The sequence below is a fragment of the Engystomops pustulosus genome, chromosome 7 (genome assembly GCF_040894005.1).
Source record: "Engystomops pustulosus chromosome 7, aEngPut4.maternal, whole genome shotgun sequence".
Classification (NCBI taxonomy): domain Eukaryota; kingdom Metazoa; phylum Chordata; class Amphibia; order Anura; family Leptodactylidae; genus Engystomops; species Engystomops pustulosus.
The window spans coordinates 21941550-21968795 of NC_092417.1; the positions used below are offsets into that span (position 1 = coordinate 21941550).

The 27246-nt window shown below is 41.2% G+C and overlaps 3 protein-coding genes across 5 annotated transcripts in view; 2 read left to right on the forward strand and 1 right to left on the reverse strand.

The window, feature by feature from the left end:
• Positions 1-1874, forward strand: part of LOC140069409 (cathepsin K-like) — a 35879-nt gene extending 34005 nt beyond the window's left edge. For both annotated transcript variants that reach the window (XM_072115087.1, XM_072115088.1), the window contains exons 6-8: positions 23-188; positions 422-527; positions 1044-1874. In XM_072115087.1, coding sequence (XP_071971188.1) covers positions 23-188; positions 422-527; positions 1044-1143 — 372 coding nt within the window. In that variant the 3' untranslated portion in view covers positions 1144-1874. The remainder of the gene's footprint in view (positions 1-22; positions 189-421; positions 528-1043) is intronic.
• Positions 1-2008, forward strand: part of LOC140069408 (cathepsin K-like) — a 69770-nt gene extending 67762 nt beyond the window's left edge. The window contains exon 9 of the transcript XR_011848788.1: positions 1873-2008. The gene's annotated coding sequence lies outside the window, so the exon portion shown is untranslated. The remainder of the gene's footprint in view (positions 1-1872) is intronic.
• An 8123-nt stretch (positions 2009-10131) lies between these two features.
• On the reverse strand, positions 10132-19848 carry LOC140069410 (cathepsin S-like). Of its 2 annotated transcripts, none has more exons than XM_072115089.1 (8): positions 19761-19848; positions 18534-18663; positions 16523-16645; positions 15103-15291; positions 13144-13368; positions 12793-12958; positions 11930-12032; positions 10132-10410 (listed from the first exon to the last, which is right to left on the reverse strand). In XM_072115089.1, the coding sequence occupies exons 2-8, from the start codon at positions 18660-18662 to the stop codon at positions 10311-10313; spliced, it is 1035 nt and encodes a 344-aa protein (XP_071971190.1). In that variant the 5' UTR covers position 18663; positions 19761-19848; the 3' UTR covers positions 10132-10310. The 2 variants fall into 2 exon arrangements, with proteins under 2 accessions (XP_071971190.1, XP_071971191.1); XM_072115090.1 differs by having other exon boundaries at positions 18534-18681; positions 19761-19783.
• Between the last annotated feature and the right edge of the window lie 7398 nt (positions 19849-27246).

Genomic DNA, 27246 nt, shown 5'->3' on the forward strand with positions numbered 1-27246 from the left:
CTATGCGTATTCTGTCTTATAGGACCAGGTCTGTAATTATACAGCCGCCGGAAGAGCAGCCAAATGTAAATCCTACAAAGAAGTTAAAGTAGGAAGCGAGAAGGCCCTGAAGAAGGCAGTGGGCACTGTGGGACCCGTGTCCGTGGGCATCGATGCCACCCTCTCTACTTTCCAGTTTTACAGTAAAGGTAGGATCCCTTTAAATCTCACAGATGACAATCCCAATAATAGGAAATGTTTAGGGTAATGATTCCTGAGAAATTAAGAAAGATATGCCTTCCTAAAGTTTATCTCTCTAGTGCCCCCTATAGAGATCAATGTAGGAGTCCTCCAGCTCTAGCGCCCCCTACAGGCTCAGCTGCTCAGTAGTTCTGGATATGTTATAAAACCACTTATAATATATTATTTTTCTTTGTTCTAGGCGTATACTTTGATGCAAATTGCAATGCAGAAGACATTAACCACGCCGTCCTTGTCGTGGGGTATGGGGTGCAGAAGAAAGACAAGCACTGGATTGTCAAGAACAGGTAAAGTAAAGCATGCTGGGATATGCTGCAGAAGAGCTGCAAGCTACTCATGCCATTATATAAAACCTCTTGGTAGTAGATGTTTTTTCACCAATCCCCACCGATGATATCCCCATTGATCACAATTGTTACTGCAACTCAAATCTGTGTGTTAATTTCGGCTGCCACTGGAGCAAGAATAATCAGCTGATCGCTGGGGGTTACAAGTGTTGGACCAGTACCAATCTGATATTGATGACTTTTCAGACGTATTAAATATGCTGGAAGACCCCTCTAAGTTTTAGACACAAAGGGGGAGATTTATCAGAGTCTGAGAGCAGAACTGTTCTAGTTGCCCAAGGCAACCAATTAACTTTCAGCTTTCATTTTCCCACTCCTGTTTATACAACTAAAGCTTAGCTCTGATTGGTTGCCATTAGCAACTAGAACAGTTGTGCTTTCAGACTCTTCTTTATAAATCTCCCCTAGAAACACTCTCACACATTATCTGATATTATCTGTGTATTTTCTTTCCAGCTGGAGTGACACCTGGGGCGACAAAGGCTACATCTTAATGGCCAGGGATAGAGGGAATGCCTGCGGCATCGCCAACCTCGCCAGCTATCCACTCATGTGACCTGTACTGGAGCAGATGAAGCATACACTGGACTCATGATCCATCATGTGGCTCCTCTAGTATAAGCCCTGTGCAGAGTTTACAAATCTCATTGAGAGCATTGTGCACCTACATGTTTCCTTTCTCATCTTGTCTAGAATCAAAACTTTTGTGTACATAGTGTATTGAGTAGTTAATCATGCCTTGAGTGATCATTAGTGGCTTCAGTGGTCACTCGTGCCTTGAGTGGTCATTAGTGGCTTCAGTGGTCACTCGTGCCTTGAGTGGTCATTAGTGGCTTCAGTGGTCACCCTAGCCTTGGGTGGACAATTGTGCATTCAATGGTCACTCGTGCCTTGAGTGGTCATTAGTGGCTTCAGTGGTCACCCTAGCCTTGGGTGGTCAATTGTACCTTCAGTGGTCCTTTGAGATTCCAAATTGTGGTGTGGTCTGACAACAATTCAATTGCCTTCTACTGTTTAGTTTGAGTGATATCTCCTTGTTCTTGTAGCATAGACCTGACTAAACTTTGAGCTTGAGAAGTCCACAGGAACTAATCACTGCCATACTCGTGTATTCTTAAATCATTGGGTGGAGTCAGGTGAAGCTGACCATACATACAAGATATCTCTCTTACTAACTGGTTTATTTCCTCAGCACCAGTGTATGGGGATTTCTCCACTTTCCCAACACTAGATGCTGTAGGGATGGTAGATGTAGTTCAACATGCCCATATATATATATACTAAGGTGCCACTAGAGGTGCCACTGTATATACACGGTATAGAGACATACAGCATATACAAACATATTGCATAAACATGCATACAATATACACACACCACATATACATACAACATACACCCATGCAGAATCTACACATCACATATACACACACACATAGAGAAAATACACCATATACAGGCGGTCCCCCACTTAAGAACACTCGACTTACATACGACCCCTAGTTACAAACGGACCTCTGGATTTTGGTAATTTACTGTACTTTAGTCCTAGGCTACAATGATCAGCTATAACAGTTATCACAGGTGTCTGTAATGAAGCTTTAGTGTTAATCCTGATTCTTATGACAACCCAACATTTTTAAAATTCAATTGTCACAGAGACCAAAAAAGTTCTGGCTGGGGTTACAATGATAAAATATACAGTTCCGACTTACATACAAATTCAACTTAAGAACAAACCTACAGACCCTATCTTGTATGTAACCCGGGGACTGCCTGTACAGACATATAGAATATGCACACACATAATATACACACAACACACACATACAGTATACACCCAATACCCCAGATGCCAAGGCCCCCTCACACTGTGGGCCCCATAGCGACTGAAATAGGACCACAAACCCCATTAGATAATGAGAGCTGGATCTACTTTCGGGGTGACACCTCCATATCTTGTGTCGTACAAGATGTAAGAACATAAGAATAGCACAAAAACACTCCAGATCAAACACTAACAACCTGAAGTGATGAGATAACATTTTTATACCTGTTCTAATCTATGGTTACAGTCTGGTACTCTTAGATTTGAAATCTATTTTTCCTCATGACATTTTTGGAATATTCTTTTGCAATTTAAAATGTGATTGTTGTTATTTTTTTTTTTTTTACTGTGCAATAAACTTTTTTTTTAAAGAACTTTGATATCTCCTGATGTGACATTTATGCAGATTCTCACTATGTTCTTCCAAGTTGGGGGCGGGGCATCTACCACATTTGATGTGGTTTAGTGCTCCCAGACCTCCCAAATTCTCTGGGACTTCTCCATTGGTGATTGCCGAGGGTCTTCTAGGGGTACCTGGTCATGTTGTATCTTATGAAGGTTGTAGAAATCCTAGCTAGTGCTCAAGTTTGTATATCACATGGAATGGTCATGTATACTGATTTACTACAATTAGGCATTGAAGTTAAAGTGCTCCCTACTATTATTGTAACCAGCCTGTAACTTTTTGAAAATATTGGGATACTATTCATAAAATTATAAAAGTAGCCATTCCAAGCCCATCTTTGAGACCCCAAATGCCTTCAAAGGGGTCACATACATCAAGTAGGCTGCATTTTCAATTATATATTAAGACACCAGTGCTCTAGCTTCCTAGTTATCACATTGGGGCAGATTTACTTACCCGGCCCATTCGCGATCCAGCGGAGCGTTCTCTGAACAGGATCCGGGTCCGGACGGGATTTATGAAGGTAGTTCCTCCGCCGTCCACCAGGTGGCGCTGCTGCGCTGAAAATCATCTGAATGCGCCGGAATACACCGAGCTGGACCAGGTGAAGGTAAGCACTTCCCAAGCGACACATTTTCGGTTTTTAAATGCGGCGGTTTTTCCGAATATGTCAGGTTTTCGTTCAGCCACGCCCCCCATTTCCGTTGCGTGCATGCCAGCGCTGATGCGCCACATTCCGATCGCGTGCGCCAAAATCCCGGGGCAATTCAGGTACAATCGGCGCAAATCGGAAATATTCGGGTAACACGTCGGGAAAACGCGAATCGGGCCCTTAGTAAATGACCCCCATTGTATTCAAATCCTCTGGGCTCTATGAATATTATGGCCCCTAAAAGCCGGACATTACTTCCTACGTATGGTACTAGAATCATCTACGAATGGAGGCTGCGTCCTTTCTGTTGCTTTCAATCTGAGGTTTCAGGACCATTAGAGGACCTTCAAAGGTCCTGAAATGGCTCTTGTGTACATGTGTATTCAGATGTTCAAGGAATTCATGGGTGAAGGTCCTTCTCAGTATATAATTTGGTGGGTGATTTGGGTGGCCACGGGCCCCTTCGAAGGCTTAGTTTCTGGCCAAACCACTTATCTTATAATACACTACTGGCTGGGCTACCCTCACAATATGAGAGATTTTTAGTACAAATTTAAGGGAAAGTTATAGACCACAGACACTAGAAACCAGTAGAACCACTGTGCGATTTTGTGAAATGTTATAGAGCATTATGCGATTGGAGAATATTTTAGCTTTTTCCTTTGCATATTGGGTGAAGGTGGACTTCAGAGGACCTAAGACATTTAGAAGCAGATAAATATATTATATGATAACTCCACATTTTGTACTAGTCCTCCAGAGGCGGGGCTTATACCATGCTAAATAAACGGGGTGTTTCTAGGCAGGGTATTAAAAATGTGTTGCAACTCGTAGATGCCGGGGCTGTGTGGTAGGACATATATTACGCACAAACATCACAATTAAATGTAAAAATAATGAAAATAATAAGATATTTATTTTAAAAAATCCAAAAACATTGATCTGTGTTGAAGTAATTGGCAATCATGTTATATTTTTTAAATGTATTTAGGTTATATAGGTTCAGCCTAAGTGGGTCCCACGGCATCTCCTCACAGACCCCCGCACCTCACCACATACAGTTAATCCTTGTGGCTACATTTTGGGGTAGCAGCTATAACCTGCGATGCTGCGCATATTTGCCTTGTTTCTTGCCATGAGGATATAGCCTTTATCTATCCAGCTCAGGCCCCAGCTAAAAAAAAGGAAGAAGAAGATGAATATTTGGGTTATTTAAAGATTCAGGTGTTAAATGATATGGACAACTCAACTAATATTGATCATTTGGTTCTTAAGCAATGGACTGTAACTGGTCCAGCATCTCCTTCTTCCCCTCTCACAGCATGACTCTCAGATATGTGTTAGAATGAAGTCCTTAGGGCCAACAGATCAAATTATTCTGAGGAACCATCGTCCATCAACATAGGTCAACCTTAGTCTCCAAATGAGGTAAACTTATCCTGATCATCTGGGATCCAACATGGGGTCCTAGCCAGGGACCACCAGAGGATTCTCTGATGCTTTGGTGGGCAAGTGGACACTGCATACAGACACTGTAATTTCTGAACATGTAAGGCTTGTCAAATTCCATTGTGTGATCCGACTACCTATAAGTAGACCATTTTAAACTTCAGCCCAAAGTCGAAAGTTGTTCAGGAAAATTATTTTACCTCTTATATATAGAATTGTCTTGACACCCAAAACAGCCAATCAGACCAGTTCTTGTATTTCCAATACAGAATAACAGTGAAATATGATTGGCTCCAGTGCACAACACTGAAATTTTTGATTAGACTAATTACTTTTTATTGGGCCAATTGTGCACATCAAGATCAACATCCACATCAACTCCCCCAAACATATAGCAGCTAGTAAGGATGTGACCAATGATGTAGGTGATGAATACTTGGCACTGAGGAATTTTGCTATCTTGTATATGTAGTGCATCTCGTTCTAACTAAGACAGCCCAGACCTCACCTGTATTTTTACAATCCAATAGTCTTTCCTGTTGTGGGATGCATATCCTACAGCGAGGTCTCCATGGTTTACATTCTGAGTACAAGATGGATCCTCATAGACACCTGCAGAGGACACAGTGTATAATAGAGGTCATTAGTAATCAGCAAAATAGTGTATTTTTGTAGTTACCAATTTGCCAGGACTTTCCTAAATTTCAGTAATAATTCTGTCAAGTTTGGTTTGCATAGGTCTAAAAGGGATTGGGGTTGGCACAAACCCCAACTGGAAGTGACTGGTCCAAGTTGGGTAGGTGACTGTCTCCGGAACAGGACTTGATTCCCCAAACCTTTAACAACTAAAACTGGCCGGACTGAATCAGCTGGTTGGTGTATCACAACTGAATTAATGATAAAGTTGTATAATATCTCTGAAATAGAAACCGTATTTTTCAGACTATAAGACACTTCTTACTATAGGACGCACCCCAGATTTAGGCTTCCTGTTGGTCGCGCTAAAGCACAGCACACACAGATCTACTCAATCCATACGGTTACACACACAGCTCTGCATCATCCATACAGTTACACACACAGCTCAGCTATACACTAAGAACCCCCCCCCACACACACACACACACATACTTCCCCCCTTGCCCTATTTCCCTCTTCCCCTTCTTCTTACCCTGTCCCAGCGCAGCATGTCCCCATTCTCATGTGGTGATGTAAGAAGCATGTGATCAGTCACATGATTCTGACATCACCACTGGTCCTGTAGTACACCCGGGAGAGGGGAGAGCAGTGCGGAGGCTCTCCTCTCTGGGAGATATGATGCAGCTAAAAAGTTAAAAAGTGCGTCTAATATTCCAAAAAATATGGTGTATATATATATATATATATATATATATATATATATGGGCGGCACGGTGGCTGAGTGAGTAGCACTTCTGCCTTGCAGAATCCCACCCAGGTCAAAATCTGCAAGGAGTTTACGTGGGTTTCCTCCGGGTCCTCCGGTTTCTTCTCACACTCCAAAAACATACTGTTAGGTTGTTTACATTGTGAGCCCCATGGGGACAGGGAACAATTTGACAAGCTTTGTGCAACGCTGCGTAATCTGTGTGCGCTATATAAATAAAGAATTATTATTATTAATTATTTCATATATATATACATATATATATATATATATATATATATATATATATATATATGAACTGGTACTTGGGTATACGTGGGGGAGTGAAGTCCTTCAGAGGTAAAGTTTCGATCAAGGTGTTTGTAAGAGAGCAGGATTGTACTGGGAAAAACAGGACTCTACGGGAAAGCTGTACAGTTCTGTATTTAATCTGGGTAATTGCTATTTTTTACTTTACCCAAATTGCCCAATAGAAACAACATAAAGGGTATTTTCACAAAGACAGGTTTAACAAAGACACATCTGAATGGATTTTCATGGCCTATAGAGTTGTCAGTAGTTTCTAAATAGTGTCAGGTAACATGAAACTAAACACCTTCTTGGGTACAAACTATACACCACGGAAAAACATAGACAATATATAGGAGATAAGATTTCATTACACCCAAAATGCTTCTGCCTTACTTCACATCCGCAGGTTTACTCCAGGTTCTTGGGCTTAAGGTCATGGTGGATTTTCTTAACACTCAACTTCTTTCAAGAGTCCATGATATTCTTCACCAAATTTGGCACTATTGACTTTTTTGGTAATATTTTTGGAACTTTTACAGCAATGTCAGGAAAGGGGCTGGGGAACCCTCATTCTCAAAGTAGTTGAGGGTCCCAGAGGTGGAAAACACCATCAATTGGACATTTATGGCAAATTCTAGTAAAATTTTATTCTGACCTTCTGCCCTGCAGTAGCCAATAGTCACAGTACCTGCCCCCAGTAGCCAGTAGTCACAGTGATATCCCCAGTAGCCACAATAATGCAACCAGTAGCCAGTAGTGACAGGGATGCCCCACAGCAGCCTGTAGTTGCAGTGATGCCGCCAGTAGTCACAGTTATGTCCCCAGTAGCCGTTAGACACAGTAGGGCAGTGGGGCACATTAACTAAGGGCCGTGTGCCAGTTTTCTGGCGAACATGACCCTTTTGTGGCAGAGCTGCACTAGTCTTTATGTGACACAAATTTCTGCTCAGTCAGACCGCGTACCAGACATGGAATGTCTGAGAGAAGTGTGTTGCAAGCGACATGTTAAAGGTGCACCAAAAAAGAATACAGAGGGCAGTGTAGGGGGCGCCAAATTCATGTAGAACGGGAGAAAAAAGTCCTGAATCTGCCACCCCTGCATTATACCCAGGCAAATGCACATAGTACACACTGCACTGTTCTTAGTAAATGTGCCCCAGTGATTCCCCCACTAGCCATCAGACACAGTGGTGTTCACTGTGGCCACAAAAGTGATGCTGCCAATAGTCACAGTTGTGTCCCCAGTAGCCAGAAGTCACAATGATTCCCCCAGTAGCCAGAAGTCACAATGATACCCAAAGTAGCCACAAAAATGCAGCTAGTAGTAATAGTGATGCCCCACAGTAGCCAAACATACTTACCTTGTTCCTCTCCATGAACCTTGATCCCGGAGCCACTGCGCAGGGGATAAGTGACACTTTCACCCAGTGAACTGGCCGGATCCCACTCCTGCAGCCCTGGGTTCATGACATATTTTTTTCAGGTAGATTTCCTATAATGATGGATTACTTGTATAATATCTATTATCACCCTTTGGATATTGTAGGTTATGTTCACATTTGTCACATTTACATGTTTTACCACAAGATCAATGGTAGAAATCTCAGGCAGATGCGCAGAAACCTGTGCAAAACCTGAAGGTCTTGGGCCTTGTTCTCACAGAGGACCTCATTTAGCAACTAATCAGAGCTTGAATTCAATTTTCCGAAGCAATTTAAAAGATGAGAGGCATGTGACCCCTTTTATTATATGACCACTATGTTGGTACGTTGGCTAACGAGTTGACATTTTGCACCTCTATGAATATTCTGTCTCGTAGGATGAGACCTGTAATTATACCACCACAGACCGAGCAGCAAAATGTAAATCTGACAAAGAAGTGCAAGTAGGAAGCAAGAAGAAGGCCCTGAAGAAGGCAGTGTAGGACCTGTGTCTGTTACATTGATGACATCCTCTCTACCTTCCAGTTTTACAGTAAAGGTATGACCCTTTAAAGGAAATCTAGCATCAAAATCCATCGTGATAAAAAAGGGACACTCATAGAACCAAGCACCTTGACTAGTAAAATCATCTTATATTAGTTATCCATGGCCTCCTTCCTTCTAAAATCAACTTTTTGAATTATGCTAATGAAGCTGAAGACCAGAACTGCTCTGGGGGGTATTACCAGAGCCCCTATGTGCTCTGGCATCACAAGTTGAGATATGAGTAAGTGTCCCTGGTTTTTTTGGTTTGATAGTAGGTCATAGATGGTAATCCCATTAATGGGAAATCTTTAGAGCAATGATTCCTGGGGAAAACAATTATGCAAAATAGGTCTTCCTGATTGTGATGAAAAATTAGGTATATCAAAATGATCAAGAGTTGTCGGCACCCCTCCCCTCTGACATTTCTCCATTCCGGACCATAATGCTTGGGCAATAAAACCAGTCTATTCCAAAACCAGGGATCCTTTCATAAAATTAATGGCGTCTGGATGAGATTCTCTCTACATCCGTTAACGAGGTCAGCAAGAGGTCATGGCCTCTATCTCTTAGGTCACAGCTAGAAAAACCCCCCTTGCTATACACGTCAAAGAAATATTTGGCATAATTAATATTTCGGCCACATACCTTTCCCTAATAATTCCATCCACCAAGTTTATAGGATGCCCACAAGGCAAGATATCAGCATACGAAGAGGCACATAGGTATGTTACACATACTACGTCATAAAAGGAAATGATCATATTCTAAGCCTCCTTTATGTCTTCACAGGCAGGGGGGATGGGGGATGATAGAATCATCCTATCATGGCTGGAAGTTTTCAGAAATAGTCATTCTTTGGGGGTCCCAAGTACTGTTTTCAGCCCTTTTATTTTATTTAACTGTTATTTTTGCATTGTATCTATTTGTCTGTTAAATTGTCACCCTTTTGTAAGATAAGCCCTTTTTGTTTGTAAGCACTGTCCTTTTTGATATTAAACTTAAATTTTATATGAGCCTTCTGGTGTTGTAACGATTTATCACTGTGTTGTAAGTGATTTATTACTGAGTGTAATATTGTGGTTGGGCATAATCTATACGAAGTTTCTTGTCAGCCTGATATATGCTGAATGGTGGCAGCGAAAAATTACTCAGGCTTCAGAGGATGTTCAAGTGTGACTCGACAGGTCTCCTTTCTGAGCCTTCCTGATCTCGACACTGATAAAGAAGAAGGTCTTCTCTCCCTAGTTCCTCCAATAGGTAACAAGGTAGGAGTTCTACAGTTAAAGATCTAGTGCCCCCTACAGCCTAAGCTGCTCAGTGATTTTGGATAAATTGTAATTTTTTTTTAATTCATCATTCACTATTGTACTAGGCATATACCATGATGCAAATTGCAGGTGTGGTAGAAGACCACGCTGTCCTCGCCGGTGGGTGTGGGGTGCAGAAGAAAGACAAATACTGGATTGTAAAGAACAGGCAAAATATTGTGTGGAATTTTCAGAATTTTTCACATTTTGGGGCATTTTTTTACACACAAACAGACAAATTTAACATAAAAGCAACATTTTTATTTTTTAAACAGGATAATAAATTTTTTTTGGAGTAATTGGCAAATGTTATATATTGTTATATATTTTCATATTGATATAGGTCCAGCTTTGGTATGTCGCACTGCTGCTCTTCATAAAATCCCTGCACCTCACCAGATACTGTACATCCTTGTGGCTACATTTTGGGGTAGCAGGCATAACTTGCAATGGCGCACATATTTCCCTTGTTTCTTGCCATGAGGATATAGCCTTTATCTCCCCAGCTCAGACCCCAGCTAGAAAAAGAAAACAGAAAGTGGACACTTAGGTTATTTAAAGAGTAATTGTAAATGTTTTTTTTCCAACAAAAATCCTTGGGATATAAAACAACTTTTCCTATTATCTTTGTTACCTATATCCAGTAGCATCTTTGCTACCCCCCTCAGATTACCTCATTGCTGCAGTAGCTGCTTCCTCTCCTAGTGCTGACAAGCCTTGTGAATCCGTACTTTGTTTATACTTTGTTTTTCGGTCGGTTTCATGGGAGGGGGGAAGTTGCTGCTCCCTGCTCACAGGGGAGTAGGTCATGTGACACAGCTCTCTGTGTTTGTAGCAGATCTGGATGTGTTTAGGACTGTCGATACAGCTGTCTCCTGCACAGAATAGTGAAGATTTCCCCAGTTCCCTATCAGTCCCTCCATCCCAGTCTGTGACTCTGCAGAACTTTCTCTCTCTGTTTCTGCACCTCATGCTGCTCCACTCCCTCACCTTGCAGTCGGCACTTTCAGATGTGCAGATAAGCTATTAACCTTTAGTGCTCACACACTACAGGATATAGACTGTATATAAATGGTTCACTTATGATTTATTCTACTTATTACTTGTTCCCTGCTTCTCCATGTGATGGAAGCTGCCATGGTGGTCACCATATACATCCTGTATGTTTACTGGATTTACTTGTGGGAAATTAAATGGAATTAATGCTAAATTACTTTGAGAGTGAACACAATGCATCATGGGACTTGGGGCATTAACTTGCCTCAGCTTGAGGGCATAGACTGACAGACATGAGTCTTCATCCATTTTACCTCTAGTGAGAGAGATTATAACTTTACAATTACACTTTAAGGATCCGGGTAGCAAGTGCCAAAATACAATAAATCACTGTTGGTTGCCAATGAGCAGACTCTTACATGCCCTGCACCCCCTTCTTCCCCTCTCACAGCATGACGCTAATAGTTTCTGACCCATCAAATAAAATTATTCTGGAGCTCATCAACCTAGGTGTAGTAAATAGACCTTAGTAGACACCAAATGAGGTTATCTTTCCTTGATCCCTGGCTGCAGTGTGGGGCTCAAGCCCGGGCCCACCGGAGGATTTGTTGATGCTTTGGTGGTCGTGTCCAACACAGCACTTAAGTAGTGGACTCGTATGTTCTGTGCAGTTAGGATATGGTGAATTACGGTGCAGGTTTTCCAACAGGAAACTCTCTGCCAAAACCACCTCCCAGATAAAGGTAAACGGCAGATCTATCAAAACCCGACCTGGAACAGTGGATTCTGATCAATTCTTCTATTTCTTGTTATGTAATAAAATAAGGTGAAATATGATTGGTTGCTCTGGACAACACTAACATTTCTCATTAGACCATATATTTTTATCAGGCCTATTGTGTGTATCCAAAATAATAATAATAATCTTTATCTATATAGCGCCATAAGGTTCTGTAGCGCTTTACAGACAACCACATCCATATACATACACCAGCCACCAGGGATGTGGATGGGCATATACTAAAGCAGCCCAGACCTCACCTGTTTTTTACAATCCAATAGTCTTTCCCGTTGAGGGTTCCATATCCTACAGCAAGGACTCCATGGTTTATATTCTGAGTGCAAGTCGAATCAGAATAAACACCTGCAGAGGACACAGTGTACAATACAGGTCATTAGTAATCTGCACATGTGTGATAGTATAACCCAATCCTTCAGAGCGCCACACTCTACTAAGCGGCACAGACCACTATTCCTTCTGGGCAGCGCTACATTGCTACAAGCATACCTCCCTTTACTGATTCCACTTTACAGACTGAGTTTGATAAAGGTCTATTGTTGACCGAAACGTCACGTATAATAGTTTGTATCAATAAAAAACTCCCTGCAACCTATACAGTGTGACTGGAGTCCAAGATTTTCTTACACTGTGTACATACATGACATTACTTATCCTGTACTGATCCTGAGTTACATCCTGTATTATACCACAGAGCTACACTCACTATTCTGCTGCTGGTGCAGTCACTGTGTACATACATGACATTACTTATCCTGTACTGATCCTGAGTTACATCCTGTATTATACTCCAGAGCTGCACTCACTATTCTGCTGGTGCAGTCACTGTGTACATACATGACATTACTTATCCTGTACTGATCCTGAGTTACATCCTGTATTATACTCCAGAGCTGCACTCACTATTCTGCTGGTGGTGCAGTCACTGTGTACATACATGACATTACTTATCCTGTACTGATCCTGAGTTACATCCTGTATTATACTCCAGAGCTGCACTCACTATTCTGCTGTTGGTGCAGTCACTGTGTACATAATGACATTAATACATGTTTTGTACGGAGATCCCCTATAATTATGGCCAATTTATGCAGCACCCCCTTACCACTTTTATATAGATAGAATCCTTGATGTCCGGCATCTATGGCCACAGCGATTGGACCGATCGTGGCTACGGCTTGCTTCAGGCCGTCTTCAGTTGCTGGAGACACCCATGCGTATGATATACATGTGGCTGCTTTGGCGGATACATTATAACTGCATTGTCCTTCCTGAAGGAGAGTTGAAAATAATTGAAATTGTATTTTTACTGTATAATAGTGTTGTGTACTGCATTCAGGAAATACTTCAACCACAATCCCTCATGGTAATCTATTACAATTATAATCTAGGAGGGATTTCCAAAATTATTTGAGAATGACATCTTAATATTGGGGTTTTGGTGGTGTCTACTTACCGTGGCATGATAAGGATATGAGGCGTCCGAATTGATACCATTGTTATTTATGACATACTGGAAGGCCTGGGTCATGAATCCTCCATTACATCCGTTATTTCCATAACTAGAAGAACAGTCTACAAGATTTTGGGGACTGAGGGAAACCATATTTCCAGTCTTCAACTTCATCTGCCCCTCCAAGGCACCAACGGCACTGAACGCCCAGCAGGAACCGCAGGAACCCTGGTGCAAAAATGTAAAGAGATTTCCATGAAGATGACACAAGGTGGTGATACGATGAACGGAACACACAACCAATTAACCTCTCAGATGCTGTGGTCAAATGTGATCAAAACAATATTGTATCAATAAAAACTAAAACCTCTACAAAAATCAGGGGTGCTATTCCTATTTTAAAGGGATTGTCCGTGAATACATTTTTTCTATATAAACATAATAAACCTCTTATACTCACCCGTTGAATTACGTCACTGCCGGTCTCTATACAGAGGCTGGTGGTGACTTCATATCCAGAGCTGAGCACCTACTACTGCCTGTATATACACATAGACAGTATACACGTAAAGTAGTGGCGGAACTGAAGTGCAGAAAGAGGTGAATACAAATGGTCCCCATACTTAAGAACATCCAACTTACAGATGACCCCTAGTTACAAACGGACCTCTGGATGTTGGTAATTTGCTGTACTTTGATCAGCTGCAAGAGTTATCACAGGTATCTGCAATTAAGCTTTATTGTTAATCCCTGTTCTTATTATAACCAAACATCTTCAATATCCAATTGTCACAGAGACCAAAAAAAATTTTGGCTGGAGTTACAATTGTAAAATATACAGTTCGGACTTACATACAAATTCAACTTAAGAACAAATCTACAGAACATTGTACCTAACCCGATGGAGTGCCTGTATAAGTGGTTTGTTATGTTTACCGCTCCGCCCGCAACCCCCCAGTCATATATAAAAAATATTCCTGGACAACCCCTTCTAATGGCTTCAAGATTTTCTGACCACTATTATCTGTTGAAGCCTTCCACAGGCAGACTGCAATAGATACAAAGTAAAAACACCATGTACTGCAATTCAGTAGTACAGTTTACGTAAGAAGGGATCAGAAGATCGCATGTTCAAGCCCACTGGGGATTAGGCTAATAGAATAATAAAAAAAAAATATATAAAAAATTGTAAAAAAAAAAAAAAAAAGAACTCATATAAACATAAGTATAATATGAGATATCATAGTTTTCAAAAACACAACCACATCTGTGCACCTAAAATGGCCTTGCATAGGTATACAAACAGCAGTGACAGGCAGCGTAGTGGCTGAGCGGGAGTGCCGAGGGAGGTGAGTATAAGAGGTTAATTATGTTTACAACCTCAACCTAGTCATGGATAATAAAAATATTCCTGGACAACCCCTTTTAGAAAGTCTGAAGCCTTCTAAAGTCTACAAGACTCTGTGACCACTATTATCTGCTGAAGCCTTCCACTAGCAGATTTCAATGTATACAAAGTAAAAACACCATACACTGCAATTCAGTCGTACAGATAACAAGGGTTGGGCTAATAAAACAATAATTTATATATTTTTTTTAAATGTAGAAATCAGAGCCCTTTCCTTAGGACTCATATAAATATAATAATAAATAAAAATATTAGATAACCAAGTTTTCAAAAATCTATTAATATGTATGAATAGTTATCTCGTACTGTGATTAACGTAACAAAAAAGAAAAATCTAAATAGCCAAAAATAACACTTTTTGGCTACAAAATGTGAATGAAACTGGATGAAAAGGTCATACGCTTACTAAAACAGTAAAAAAAACATAGTATAAAGCATAAGTACTGTATAAAAATCTGGCAAAATATAAGACTTTATTCCAGCTCCAAGTGTTACAAAGTTTTGGGGTTTCATAAATGTTTTTTCAAAAAAATTTTTCAATTTTTCAAATTTACCTGGTCTTTGACCTCTGTGACGTATCCTTTTTGTCTCCAGTCCACAGAGGTTGGCAGGCTGGTCGCCTGAGTATTGGATGTGCCACTGGTCTTGGATTTGCCGCTGGTCTTGGATGTGCCACTGAGGGAGGCCTTCAGAGTAGGAGGTAGCACTGCACCGGTGAGCTGAGCTCTGACCTCCGCACTGGTCTACGGAAGGAGATAAAAGTCACCAGGATGTCCAGCACCACTATGGGGCACATTTACTTACCAGTCCCATTGCGTCTGCTGATCCGGAATGTCCGACGAGGATTCGGAGCTGCTGCGATGCACTTACATTGTGCGCACCAATGTGACGCTTCCCCGCTCAGGTCCGGCGGAGTTCACCTTCTTCTTCCCGGTGTATGTGAGTGCTGATCTTGCGACACAATTTGAATTGTAAATTCCGCGGTTTGTTCGAATCAGTCGTGTTGTCCGGCGGCCACGCCCCCCGATTTGTGTCGCATGCAAGCAGGCGCCGATGCGTCACTATCCGATCGTGTGCGTCACAATCCCCTGTGTGATTCAGAAATATTTGGGAAACCCGATAGAATCGCGGTCCGCGGACCCTTAATAAATGTGCCCCTATATGTACCATTCTATCATCAGTATATGGCGGTATTATTCCATCAGTGTAAGGTGATAATATTCAGTGACTGTATGTGTATTATGGATGTACTAAACACTCTATAGAGGGATCATTTCTTTAGTGGTTTGATGGTTTTATTTCGTAAGATTCGTCTTCAGTCCCTCCCACGGTTGTTTTATTCCGTCACTGTCTGATGGAAGTGTTTCATCACTGTATGGTGGTATTATTTACTCATTGTTTTATGGTATTATTTAGTAAAAGTATGATGGTATTTCCCTAATTGGTAATTTTCCCCATATGAAATCACTCAGTCAATGTATGGTGCCATTTTTTTTAGATTACGGTATAATGGTTGGGGACACTCACTGAATAGTTATAATACTTTGTTGATGTGTAATGTAAGGTTGGGTAAAAATACTCGTTTGATGTATTGTCACATTTGTCAATGTATATGCAATGTGGTATTTAGTCTATGTGACGGTTTTATTTAGACGGTATTATGTACTAATAGTAAGGAGATATACAGTGCAGTATAGGGGACATTATATAGTGGCTTGGTGATGGAAGTATCAAGTCACTGTATATTAGAATTACTCAATCGCCATATATTCAGTCCCCGTATAGTTGTATTATGTCATCACAGCATCGTGGTACAATATGGTAATAATGGCTACTTTATTGTCACTGTATGGCAATGTTTTTGTGGTTATAATCTGTATGAAATATCTATAGGAGTGTGGAAAACCCCTTTAAGTGTTCACATTTGTGGAAAGGATCTGAAAATATATCTGTTCTATCACCCATGACACCTACCTTATCTGCGAGGTCATTCATGCCCACGGTGTACGACTGCTGCCCCAGGTCATATTCCAGGTTATGTTTATTGACAAACTTGAAGTTATCTTCCCATACTGCCCGCCTCTGCAGATCTTCATTCTGTACAAAAAGATGCAATTTAAATATTTATTTAATATTGAAATATTTATTGAATGTTTACATTTTATTTTCTCCAGAGGCATAAGGTGAGTGGAGCCTCTTGCCTCAAGCAGCATCATTTGCTGCAAAATCGGGGGCATTCACCTGTTACAGGGCAGGACCTGACTCTAAGGCTACATTCACACACATGTATGGGGGATATACGTCCCCCATACACTTCTATGGGCTCACGCCACCGTACGGGAGCGGTACGGTGCAGCACATGTGGGGCACCATACCGCTCCGTAGCCCGTAGAAAGATAGGACATGTCCTATCTCTCTACGTTATACGGCGCCGTGTGCTGTATATTCCTATGGAGAGGGGCGGGGATGAGCTGCTCCTCTTTGCAGCGCCGATGTATTCCCGCCGTGTTACAGTATGGCGGGCATACATTGTGTGCATGTAGCCTAAGGAGGAGATTTATCATAAGTCTCTTAGAGCAGAACTGTTCTAGTTGCCCATGGCAACCAATCAGGGCTCAGCTTTCATTTTCCCACAGCTGTTTATAAAATTAAAGCTGAGCTTTGATTGGTTTCCATGAGCAACTAGAACAGTTTTATCTCAGCATGGGTGTGAGGCACTTACTAAAAAAATTACCTGATATATTACTACTGGATAGAACAGAGGGGGCGCTGTTTTATAGCACGTCTCAGGCAGCAGAGAGTTTAGGTTCACCCCTGTTTATCTCTGATCATGTACCATCAAAATAAAGAATGATAAACCAGGGACAATTACTCACCTTATATTTGTTATCTATTACCTTCGTTCTAAAAATCAACTTTTAAAATTGTGCTTAGGAGCCTAGGGATTTAAGGGGTGTAAGCAGGACCCTCTCTGTGATCTACATGATGTTACACTGTGCAGGAGCACTACTCCCCTGCCATTGTATGAGATTACAACAGTGCAGTGTGAAGCTATAGCATGAAGGGACTCTTGTAACACCCCCATAGCACTTCTGGCTCATTAGTATAAATTTAAGAGCTGATTTTAGAAGGAAGATTACCACAGTCACAGTTCCTAAATCTATGAGTAATCTATGAGCAGTCACTACCCCTATGGTTCAAATACCCCCTTTTCTTCTTTATCATAGAACACATATATAAATATGGCTTCGTTATGTTTTTTCCTGCCCTCCAGTACATTGCATGGATTATTAAATGAAAACAAGCCCTCATATTGTTCTGTGAACGTAAACAAAATTTTAAACTGACTTTAAAAGTGCAGAGAGCAAAAAAAAGATCTACCACTAGGATGAAGGATTGTAAACCAAGTACAATAACATCCTGGTGTGTGCCCCCTCTTGCAGGATCTGCTCTTATTTTATCTTCTTATGCCCTGTTTTTTTTCTTTGAATTATGTAAATGATCCCTGAGGGGCTCCATGCTCCATGGATGTTAATTGATCCGGGAGCCCCTCAGGCTCATTTGCATCATTTTTAAAGCCTTTTTTTTTACAAAAACAAGGGCATAGGAAGCTAAAAGAAGAGTGGATCCTGTCAGAGGGCACACACACCAGTATGTCAGCATGCTTGGTTTACAATCCTTCATCCTGGTGCTAGATTTCCTTTAAGGGAGTTAAAGAAAAATGTTTCTTTTTCCTATATTTCTTTCCTTATTCCTCCAGTAGGGAGCAGTGTATCTGATTGTAGTTCTGGAGTCTGTATACAGCAGATAGTTCAGAAGAAGAGGCTAAAGCTTAACTCCTGAAATAATCGTAGTATATCTTACTTCTGTTCTGTAAGGAGATCAATTATGTGACTTTCCATTAGAAGTCATTAGAAACTTTAGGAACAGTCTCTCCTTGTCTTGTCATCTAAGTAAACTTCACCTACAATTGAAATGTTCTTACCTCATGTTTATATTTCTTGCCATTTGCAGACTTCCATAATTTCCAGTGGTCATCCAGTGCCGAGTCAAAGGAGGCGTTTACAGATGCAGCTACAAAGGCCACCAGCAAAACCCACGCCATGGACTCCATCCTGCCGAGAAGAGACAACCTTATACCGGAAAGGAACAATGACAGACAAGACGACATCTAACTAGTCAAGCTGAGGAGCTCAATCTTTAGAACTGTGAAGAAGGCAAGTTCTAAAAATTCCAACCTTTTTTGGATTTCATTCAACCAATGTCATCACGAGACTGTAACCTCACTGATAATAATCACTACCTGCAGGAAGCCATCTGATCCTGGTGGCCTGTTCCAGTTTTCTCTTGGGCACATTTATGGATGAAGATCTGTCATTCATATGTTCTTCAGTCTCACATGCTCTGCCATTGGATCAGACAGTAGGTGCTCTCCTTAAGGAGACAATGCCAATTAAGGCCACCTTAAAGGTGTGTGGAGACTTAAAGCCATGGATGCTCCACTAGGGAATTCTGGGAAGAATGCAAATAAGTTTTCCAAGGTGTTACATGGAAAACAATACCTCCTTTTGCTACCTTGAAAGGCAGCCCCCTTAACATCAAGTATGACCTACAAGAAGCCTAATAACATGATGCGGGATTAAGCCAAACCAGTATATCTATTCCAGAAGGAACAGACTCCCAACTGTAGACAGCACTGTATCGACCTGGTTGGGTCTCCTCAGTACAATGCTCTGCCATTGTAAGTCATTAAGCCATTGCTGGCCAATCCCAAATTCAGTCCCATAAATTGGGGGTGATATTGTTACCTATAACACCTGAGATTCACAACCTGTACTCATCTATATTGATGAAAATTGCATTACCCTACATTGAAATGATCAGCCTCCCCGGATTATCTGTGATTAATTTTATGAATTTTATGAATTTTATGTATCTGTCATGTATTGCCCAACTATGTTGGTAGGTGAATGTGTTTTGTAAGACCCAAATATTTCTAGGCAAAGAGTGCAGAGTATTTTTACTTTTTGGGAGGTTGTGTAAACAGCTAATAGTTACACAATAAAAAATAGAGGCAACTTCTCTTTAGCCTTAGATAACAGAGACCTTAGATACATTTCGGGAGAACCTGTAGTAGAGATCTGTTAGTTATAGAGTAACCTCAGCAGATGATGTGACTAGATGAGATTTGTGTCCTGCAGCCTGAACTCACCTGAATATAGTCAGAAGATACGAGCCGCCGTCTTCACCTGCAGGTATTGAGCACCTGTCAGCGACCTATATATACAGCCCCAAGACCAAACAATGCATTATGTCACCTGCATCTTCTCCAATCACTATTATTATTATTATTTCTATTTTTAACCCCTACTCATATTTCTCCTCCCACTCAGTGGTCACATATTTTAGCACAATAGTTGGTTAGATACGCAGAGGAGAAGTATCTGATATCAAGTTACTTTAAGAAAAAAATGTTCTTATCTTGTAGGTGAAAGGGGTTCTACATCCGCATAGTAGGCTGTGTGTATTGCTCCGACGCAAATACTAAAATTACATGATTAAAAATCAGCTAACATTTTGGGGCACATTTACTTACCCGGTCCGGAGGATATCCCGAAAGTGCATTGAACGACGATCCTGCACTGTGCCGCGATTCACTAAGATCGTACGCCCGATATCCTGCATGTGTCGCTTCCCCGCTCCGGTCCAACAGAGTTCACCTTCTTCCTCCTGGTGCATGTAAGTGCTTGGGCTTGCGACACAATTTAAAAGTTAAATCTTGCGCTCAGTCCGAATCAGTCGGATCGTCTGATGGCCCGCCTCCCGATTTCTGTCGGATGAGACACAATCCCCTTCTAAATCCCTGTCCCTGTGTGATCCCAAATACGTTGGAAAACCCAACGGAAATGCGGCCGAGGGACCCTTAGTAAATAAGCCCCTTTGTGTATGAACTTCATGGTGTGAACAAAGTAGACAAACAAAAGTTGTGATTAGTAAAGGACTTTACAAAGGTTCTTCTGGTGCACAGAGGCCGGTGAACATCTGAAGACTAATATACAGGCAGTCCCCGGGTTACATACAAGATAGGGTCTGTAGGTTTGTTCTTAAGTTGAGTTTGTATGTAAGTCAGAACTGTATATTTTATCATTGTAATCCCAGCCAGAACTTTTTTGGTCTCTGTGACAATTGGATTTTTAAAAATGTTGGGTTGTCATAAGAATCAGGATTAACATTAAAGCTTCATTACAGACACCTGTGATAACTGTTACAGCTGATCATTGTAGCCCAAGGCTAAAGTACAGTAATTACCAACATCCAGAGGTCCGTTTGTAACTATGGGTCGTATGTAAGTCGAGTGTTCTTAAGTAGGGGACCGCCTGTAAATGGTTGGTGTCAGCGCTCACTCCTACCAGGTGCTGAAGGGTTTCTTTTCAAGGCAACAAATCCTAAGACTCTTGTCTTATTGAGAAAAAGGATTCCACCTCAAAGGAAATTCCATTTACTTCTTAGTCGTTTTTCATTTCCAATAGTCCGGCACGACCTCCGAGGCCAATTCTCTCCCATGTCTAGGCTCGTTCAGAGAGTCCCAATAGGAAATCAGGCAAAAAAAATAGTGCAAAACCTTTCAGTGTGAAGTATAGAAGACACTTTTTATTCTATTCACAAGAAGTTAAAGAATGTACGTAAAATCAAAAGTCCATCGGACACCAAACCACCTCATTCATCAGAACTTGGATTTGAAGGAGAATGACACAGAACAGTCAGAGGATTGGCCATTGTCTTTGAGGGATAAACATTAGAAGGTTGGTTATATCCAGACTTGGTGAATCTCACAGACCTGAAGGGAAACTATACACTGTAATACTGTAAGGTTACGGAAAAAAGGAGAGAGAAGAGTCCCTAAGCTTTGACCAGACCTGAAGGAGAACTAGAGGAAATATGGGGGTCAAATCCATATTCTTAGTCCAGTTATCAGATTAATACATTTAATATAAACTATATTGGAGCCCTGAAATGTGTAATATAGATTTTAGGGGAGTATCCAGACTTGTTAGTTTTTTGTGTTCATTTTTTATGTTTAGTTTTAAAGTGAGTTTGGGGATTGTTGGAAAATATGTATATTAACCTGTATATGTATACAACAATGAATCTATGGAATGTTGTAAGAATTTGTCAAACATAAGTTTGTACCTCTCTATGGATTTGAATAATTAGATATTTAAAGGAACAGGAAATACACTAACACCATGCCCCAGATGAAGCCAGAATAGGTGAATCCAAGGTCCAGTGAGGTGCTTTGGTGTCCAATGGACTTTTGATTTTACGTGCACGCTTTTAACTTCTTTTGTAAGTAGAATAAAAAGTGTAGTTTATCATTCACACCCGAAGGTTTTGTACTATTTCTTTTTCCAAATTCCTATTTGGACTCACTGAGGAATCCTGGCCTCGGAAGGTGGTGCCGTTCTATTGGAAACGGACTATCCGAAAAACTACTAAGAAGTACAAGCAGTCCCCGGGTTACGTACGAGAATGGCTCTGTAGGTTTGTTCTTAAGTTGAATTTGTATGTAAGTCGGAACTGTATATTTTATAATTGTAACCCCAGCCAATTTTTTTTTGGTCTCTGTGACAATTGGATTTTGAAAATGTTGGATTGTCATAAGAACCAGGATTAACAATAAAGCTTCATTACAGACACCTTTTATAACTTCTATAGCTGATTATTGTAGCCTAAGGATAAAGTACAGTAAATTACCAACATCCAGAGGTCCGTTTGTAGCTAGGGGTCGTCTGTAAGTTGGGTGTTCTTAAGTAGGGGACCATCTGTATATTGAATTTTCTTTGAGGTGGAATCCTTTTTACACAATAAGACAAGGGCACCTTGAAAGGAAACCTTTTAGAAACCGGTAGGAGTGAGCACTGACACCAACCTTTTATATTTGTATCTAAAGGATCTTTAGGGTGGAACCATTGTTCAGTCGCTCCTCGTTGATATTTGTCTCGGGAGGTACTAGTATTATTTTTACTTTATCTCAGTGGAACATTTGAAGACGACTGGTGCTCTAGTCATAACTGGAACAGATATGGCACTCGTTGGGTTGGCATCCCACATCTTCTCACTTCTCCGAACCAGCTATCTATTATCAATGGATTTGTAAGAACCATCATCCCAACACTGTGAAAGCCCCCCTGGTCTCCACCACTGAAAAAGTTTAGTCCAGCAGCAATATCATAGGACATGGTGTATATAATATATTAGAGATAAAATGTCTGTACAAAATCTATTTACTGCCTTACCTCAATTTCCACAGTCAGGGCTTACTCCTGGTTTACCTGGACCCTTAGGCTATACATCATTAGTGACCCTCTGACCTTTTTCATCTACCCAGGACACCATCCCAAATTCAAATTTGGCCATGGTAAATTTTTTAATTTTTGTAATGAGTTTTTCTGCCTTTTAGGTTGATTCTATTGTACAGTTGACAAATATCTATTTCTGGCCTTCATCTCACGTAGCCGTTCTCGTTTGGTTGTTTCCATTAACGTTAGTGAGATTACTAAAAATAATTAAGTCTGCATTATCTTAATTTCATGGAAGTCCTACACATGAGTCTCCCATGTGTACTAAACTTTTCAATCACAGCAGCTTAGAGATGGGGATTAGGGAATCCCAATTGGTGAGGTAGTCAAGAATCCCAAAGGTGAAACACCAAGTTAGTTGGGCTTCTATGGCATGTCCTATGGATATCCTAATTTTTGCCTAAGACGGGATTTCGTATTTACTAATTGAATATCTATCCTTGTTTACTGCTGTAACCGTCATAAACTACTAATTCCACTGCAATGCCATAGCCCCCTCAAGATGATCTCTTGGTACCCAATGTCCGATGGGCTGGGCCAACATGTATTTTGCAGCTGGGGTTCAGGGTCTAAACCTGTCCTTCTCTTTCTATGTTTTATAACTTTTTAGTTGAAACCGATACTGAACTTTGGCGGCTCATGGTGCACGCACATTGTGGGCAGTACATGTCACCTCGCTATAGTGAAGACAATATACAGGGGAAACAATATTTGTCAGCCCACACCTTAACAAACTTTGGCCCACAAGCCATACCCGAATACTTTAAACTCTGACAATGAAAAAAAATGGTTTATGTGCAATTATTGGCAATTATACATCTAAGTACATGAACAGGATTAATAAATCTGAGAGTAAGCTGCTCGGTCAAAACAGCAGAAAATGTTGCGGAACAGGTAGGTGCACTCACTATCTGATGTTGTTTTGTTATTAGTGATGCCGTTGCATATAACAGAAGCAATTTTTTCCCTCATAGGTCATAGTACACAGGAATCCAAGCATATAAAGGACATAACTCCCTCTCTGATTTTATCTTTTTTCCCACTGTAGAACATTTGACTATTTTCCCACAGGTGTAGAACTCAATGGGGTCGAAGTATCAAGCCTTGTGCGTCAGTGGGAATTCCTGATCCACACCATGGAAATTGCAATTTTTCATCCCCTTTGCTTAAAAAGTGGGCACAGCGGAAAACCAGGCAGTCCGGGGATGGGCGCATGTTATAGCTGAAATCCACTCCAGGACTGACATAGAGCAGGGGATATTACTGAGGGGGCTCTGCGGGGAACATATCTGTGGGGGCTGGGCAGGGGACATTACTATTGGGGGCTGGGCAGGGGACATTACTATTGAAGGCTGTGAGTTTTTGAGGGGGCTCTGCTTTGGACATTTTATTAATGAGGGGAGGCTCCTGGACATTTCGTTGATGAGTAGAGACTGCATTTCCCACACTAGGAGTATACCCAAGTCAGTGAGAAAGTCAGAAGAATTATTGTTGGTCTTGTATATAAGGTTTTATTTTTGTAGTATGTTTTCCTGCCAGGTGTACACCACCATAAGTTAGTTCAGTTTTATTCAAGAGGAGAATGGGAAAAGGAGGGAAAGGTGGCGGTAAAAATTAACTTTTATTCTTTATTTTTTTTAAAACATCATCATATTAAGTTAAGTAGAAATTATTAAAATCAAAAAACTGATAGGGAAAGTTTTGGGGGTATTCTTCCCCTACATGCAAATATAGACCCCTATAATTTGATTTGCATGTGATTCCCTAAATTGAGGGATTCATAAGAGGGTTGGCTGAATCCTTATTCCACCATTCTTTATGATAGTAACTTTATATAGCATGTAACCTTGATTATCTTTGTGCAATACTTTTTTGTTTAGAGATCAATTATGTGTACACACATCAATAAAGAAACAATGTTGCATTTCGTTGTACTCAGTGTGTCTATTCATTCACATTCACACTGGGCTGATTTTTCTCAGAGTGCGATGTGAGATGTTTCAATTAGGTGTCACAGACATATATGTAGGTTTATTACTTATAGCACTGTCTGGTCATCATTTATTAAGATCTCCGTTATTTCTTTTTTATTGTGGCTTTATTGACTTGCACGAGTCTCCGCGGTTTTGTCTAATCGCATGCCGTGGAGCTCTCAAGCTCAGTTAATGTGTCAGGTAGTCACCATCCACGGATCTTGTGGTGACAGATGTACGCTCACAGATTGGGGCAGATTTACTTACCCGGACCATTCGCGATCCAGCGGCGCGTTCTCTGCACAGGATTCGGGTCCGGATGGGATTTATAAAGGTAGTTCCTCCGCCGTCCACCAGGTGGTGCTGCTGCGCTGAAAATCACCTGAACGCGCCGGAATACACCGAGCTGGACCAGGTGAAGGTAAGCGCTTCCTAAGCGACACATTTTCGGTTTTTAAATGCGGCGGTTTTTCCAAATACGTCAGGTTTTCGTTCGGCCACGCCCCCCGATTTCCGTTGCGTGCATGCCAGCGCCGATGCGCCACAATCCGATCGCGTGCGCCAAAATCCTGGGGCAATTCAGGTACAATCGGTGCAAATCGGAAATATTCGGGTAACACGTCGGGAAAACGCGAATCGGGCCCTTAGTAAATGACCCCCACTGTCTGTACTTGTGAGACGCTATAGCACTTGACTTGTTACCCCACACTAGCGCGATGTACACCGGCAGGTAGTTACCATGCGTGTATCGCGTGGTGACAGAAGAACGCTTTCTCAAACTTGTCTATATTGTGAAGCGTTGTAGCGCTTCAATCTAGACCCCTAGATGAAGCCGCATTATGGCGGCGAAACGGCCGTAGGGTTTAGTAGGGAAAGTTTTACTTACTATAATGAGGGATAGGTAGCAACTCTGCACTAGGAGTAACCAGTGTCAGGAGCCATTAATAAGCTATTGCTTCTCTATGGAGAGGGGAGGGGTGAGCAGCACTCACTCCTCCCCTCTCCTGTGCGCAGCTATATGCTATAGGATACGTTTGTCTGAATGTACCATTACTCTGTCTCGGGAAACAGTTCAGGAACACACTACTCTGTCTTGTATTACATTTGGACTTGATGAAAGGGGCAGCCCTTTTAAACACCTAGTATAACCTAATAAACTGTACAACATTGTCGTCTCCAAAATTGCATTTTAGCTGTATTTTCCTCTACTCCTTTCCCTCTTTCTCTTATGAGACAGTTTAGAGTACAATATTATTTGGTTGTACGCAAGTACCAGCCACACCACCGGTCTATGGAGCTACTGGGCATACCCCCATGCTGCGTTGAGTGAAGAGCATGCGCGTGCCTCTTTGCTAAACCCAGCATGGCAGTATGCCCAGTAGCTGTATAGAAAGCCGGTGGTGGGGCGTACAACCACGAGCATGAAGAGGATGCGCTAGGAGGTGGGACTTCAAAGTCTACTGGGGCGTGGAGTAGTCTTTGCCGTCCATGGAACACCACGCTCAAGTAGCCTCTGCATACAAGTTACATATTACTTTATTAAAGTTTTTAAATGGTTAGGTTGGGGTCTAGGATTCATAAAATAAAGATTAGGGCAGAGCCAGGTGGCAGGAATCTACCATCATATCTACTACTGATGGGTAGATTCTTCATGGCAGGTTTCCTTTAATAAAGCACTTGGGGATAGATAGTACTCTTTCAGCTCTATCAAGAAATTTCAATCTATTTCATGATTTAGTTGTGAAAGTTGAACCTTTCACCACCCAAACAGTGGGAAAAAATAGAAAATCAGAGAAAGGCAGACATGTTCTTCAAGCTATGTGCTTTCTATGCCTGAATGCCTAAGTAACGTGATATGATCTATGTCAGAGAAACGACTACTGAGATATGTGAATGCATGAATAGACACAATGAGGAGACAGTGGAGGAATCTTCTTCTTTAGGACAATGCTTGTTCGGTCAACCATCTTACAGAAGACTTAGCTTAGATTATATGTTTATTATGTACCAGATAACATCTCTCTGTTTTATCAGCTTTGATCCTTTTATACATTTTCTTGTGTATATTTTAAGCCCTGCTACTTAAGAAACCAGACAAAAAATCAGACAACTCTTGTGGCCTGTCAAGGTTTCGGCATGGAGAGAATTCTCACACAGCGCCCCATATGAATGAACTCGGCAGACAGTCCCTAGAGAATTTCGGTCTCTCTTTGGACATAGTTGGTTGATATCTGGACTTGAACAATGGATGTCTCCTTGGATCTCCTCTGTGGGGAAGTTTTCTTATTCCCATACCTCTAACCCCAACCAAATCTCCCCTTCTCTCAACTCCTACATTATAGACTTTTCTTCAGTCCAATACAGG

What these genes read in the sequence shown, in the direction of transcription:
- LOC140069410 (XM_072115089.1), bottom strand. Translation starts at nt 18,662, where the DNA reads ATGGAGTCCATGGCGTGGGTTTTGCTGGTGGCCTTTGTAGCTGCATCT. An exon ending in TCACAGAGGTCAAAGACCAG is followed by an intron (nt 13,369 to 15,102) that starts GTAAATTTGAAA and finishes TTTTTGCACCAG; the next exon opens with GGTTCCTGCGGTTCCTGCTG. An exon ending in CATATCCTTATCATGCCACG is followed by an intron (nt 12,959 to 13,143) that starts GTAAGTAGACAC and finishes ACTCTCCTTCAG; the next exon opens with GAAGGACAATGCAGTTATAA.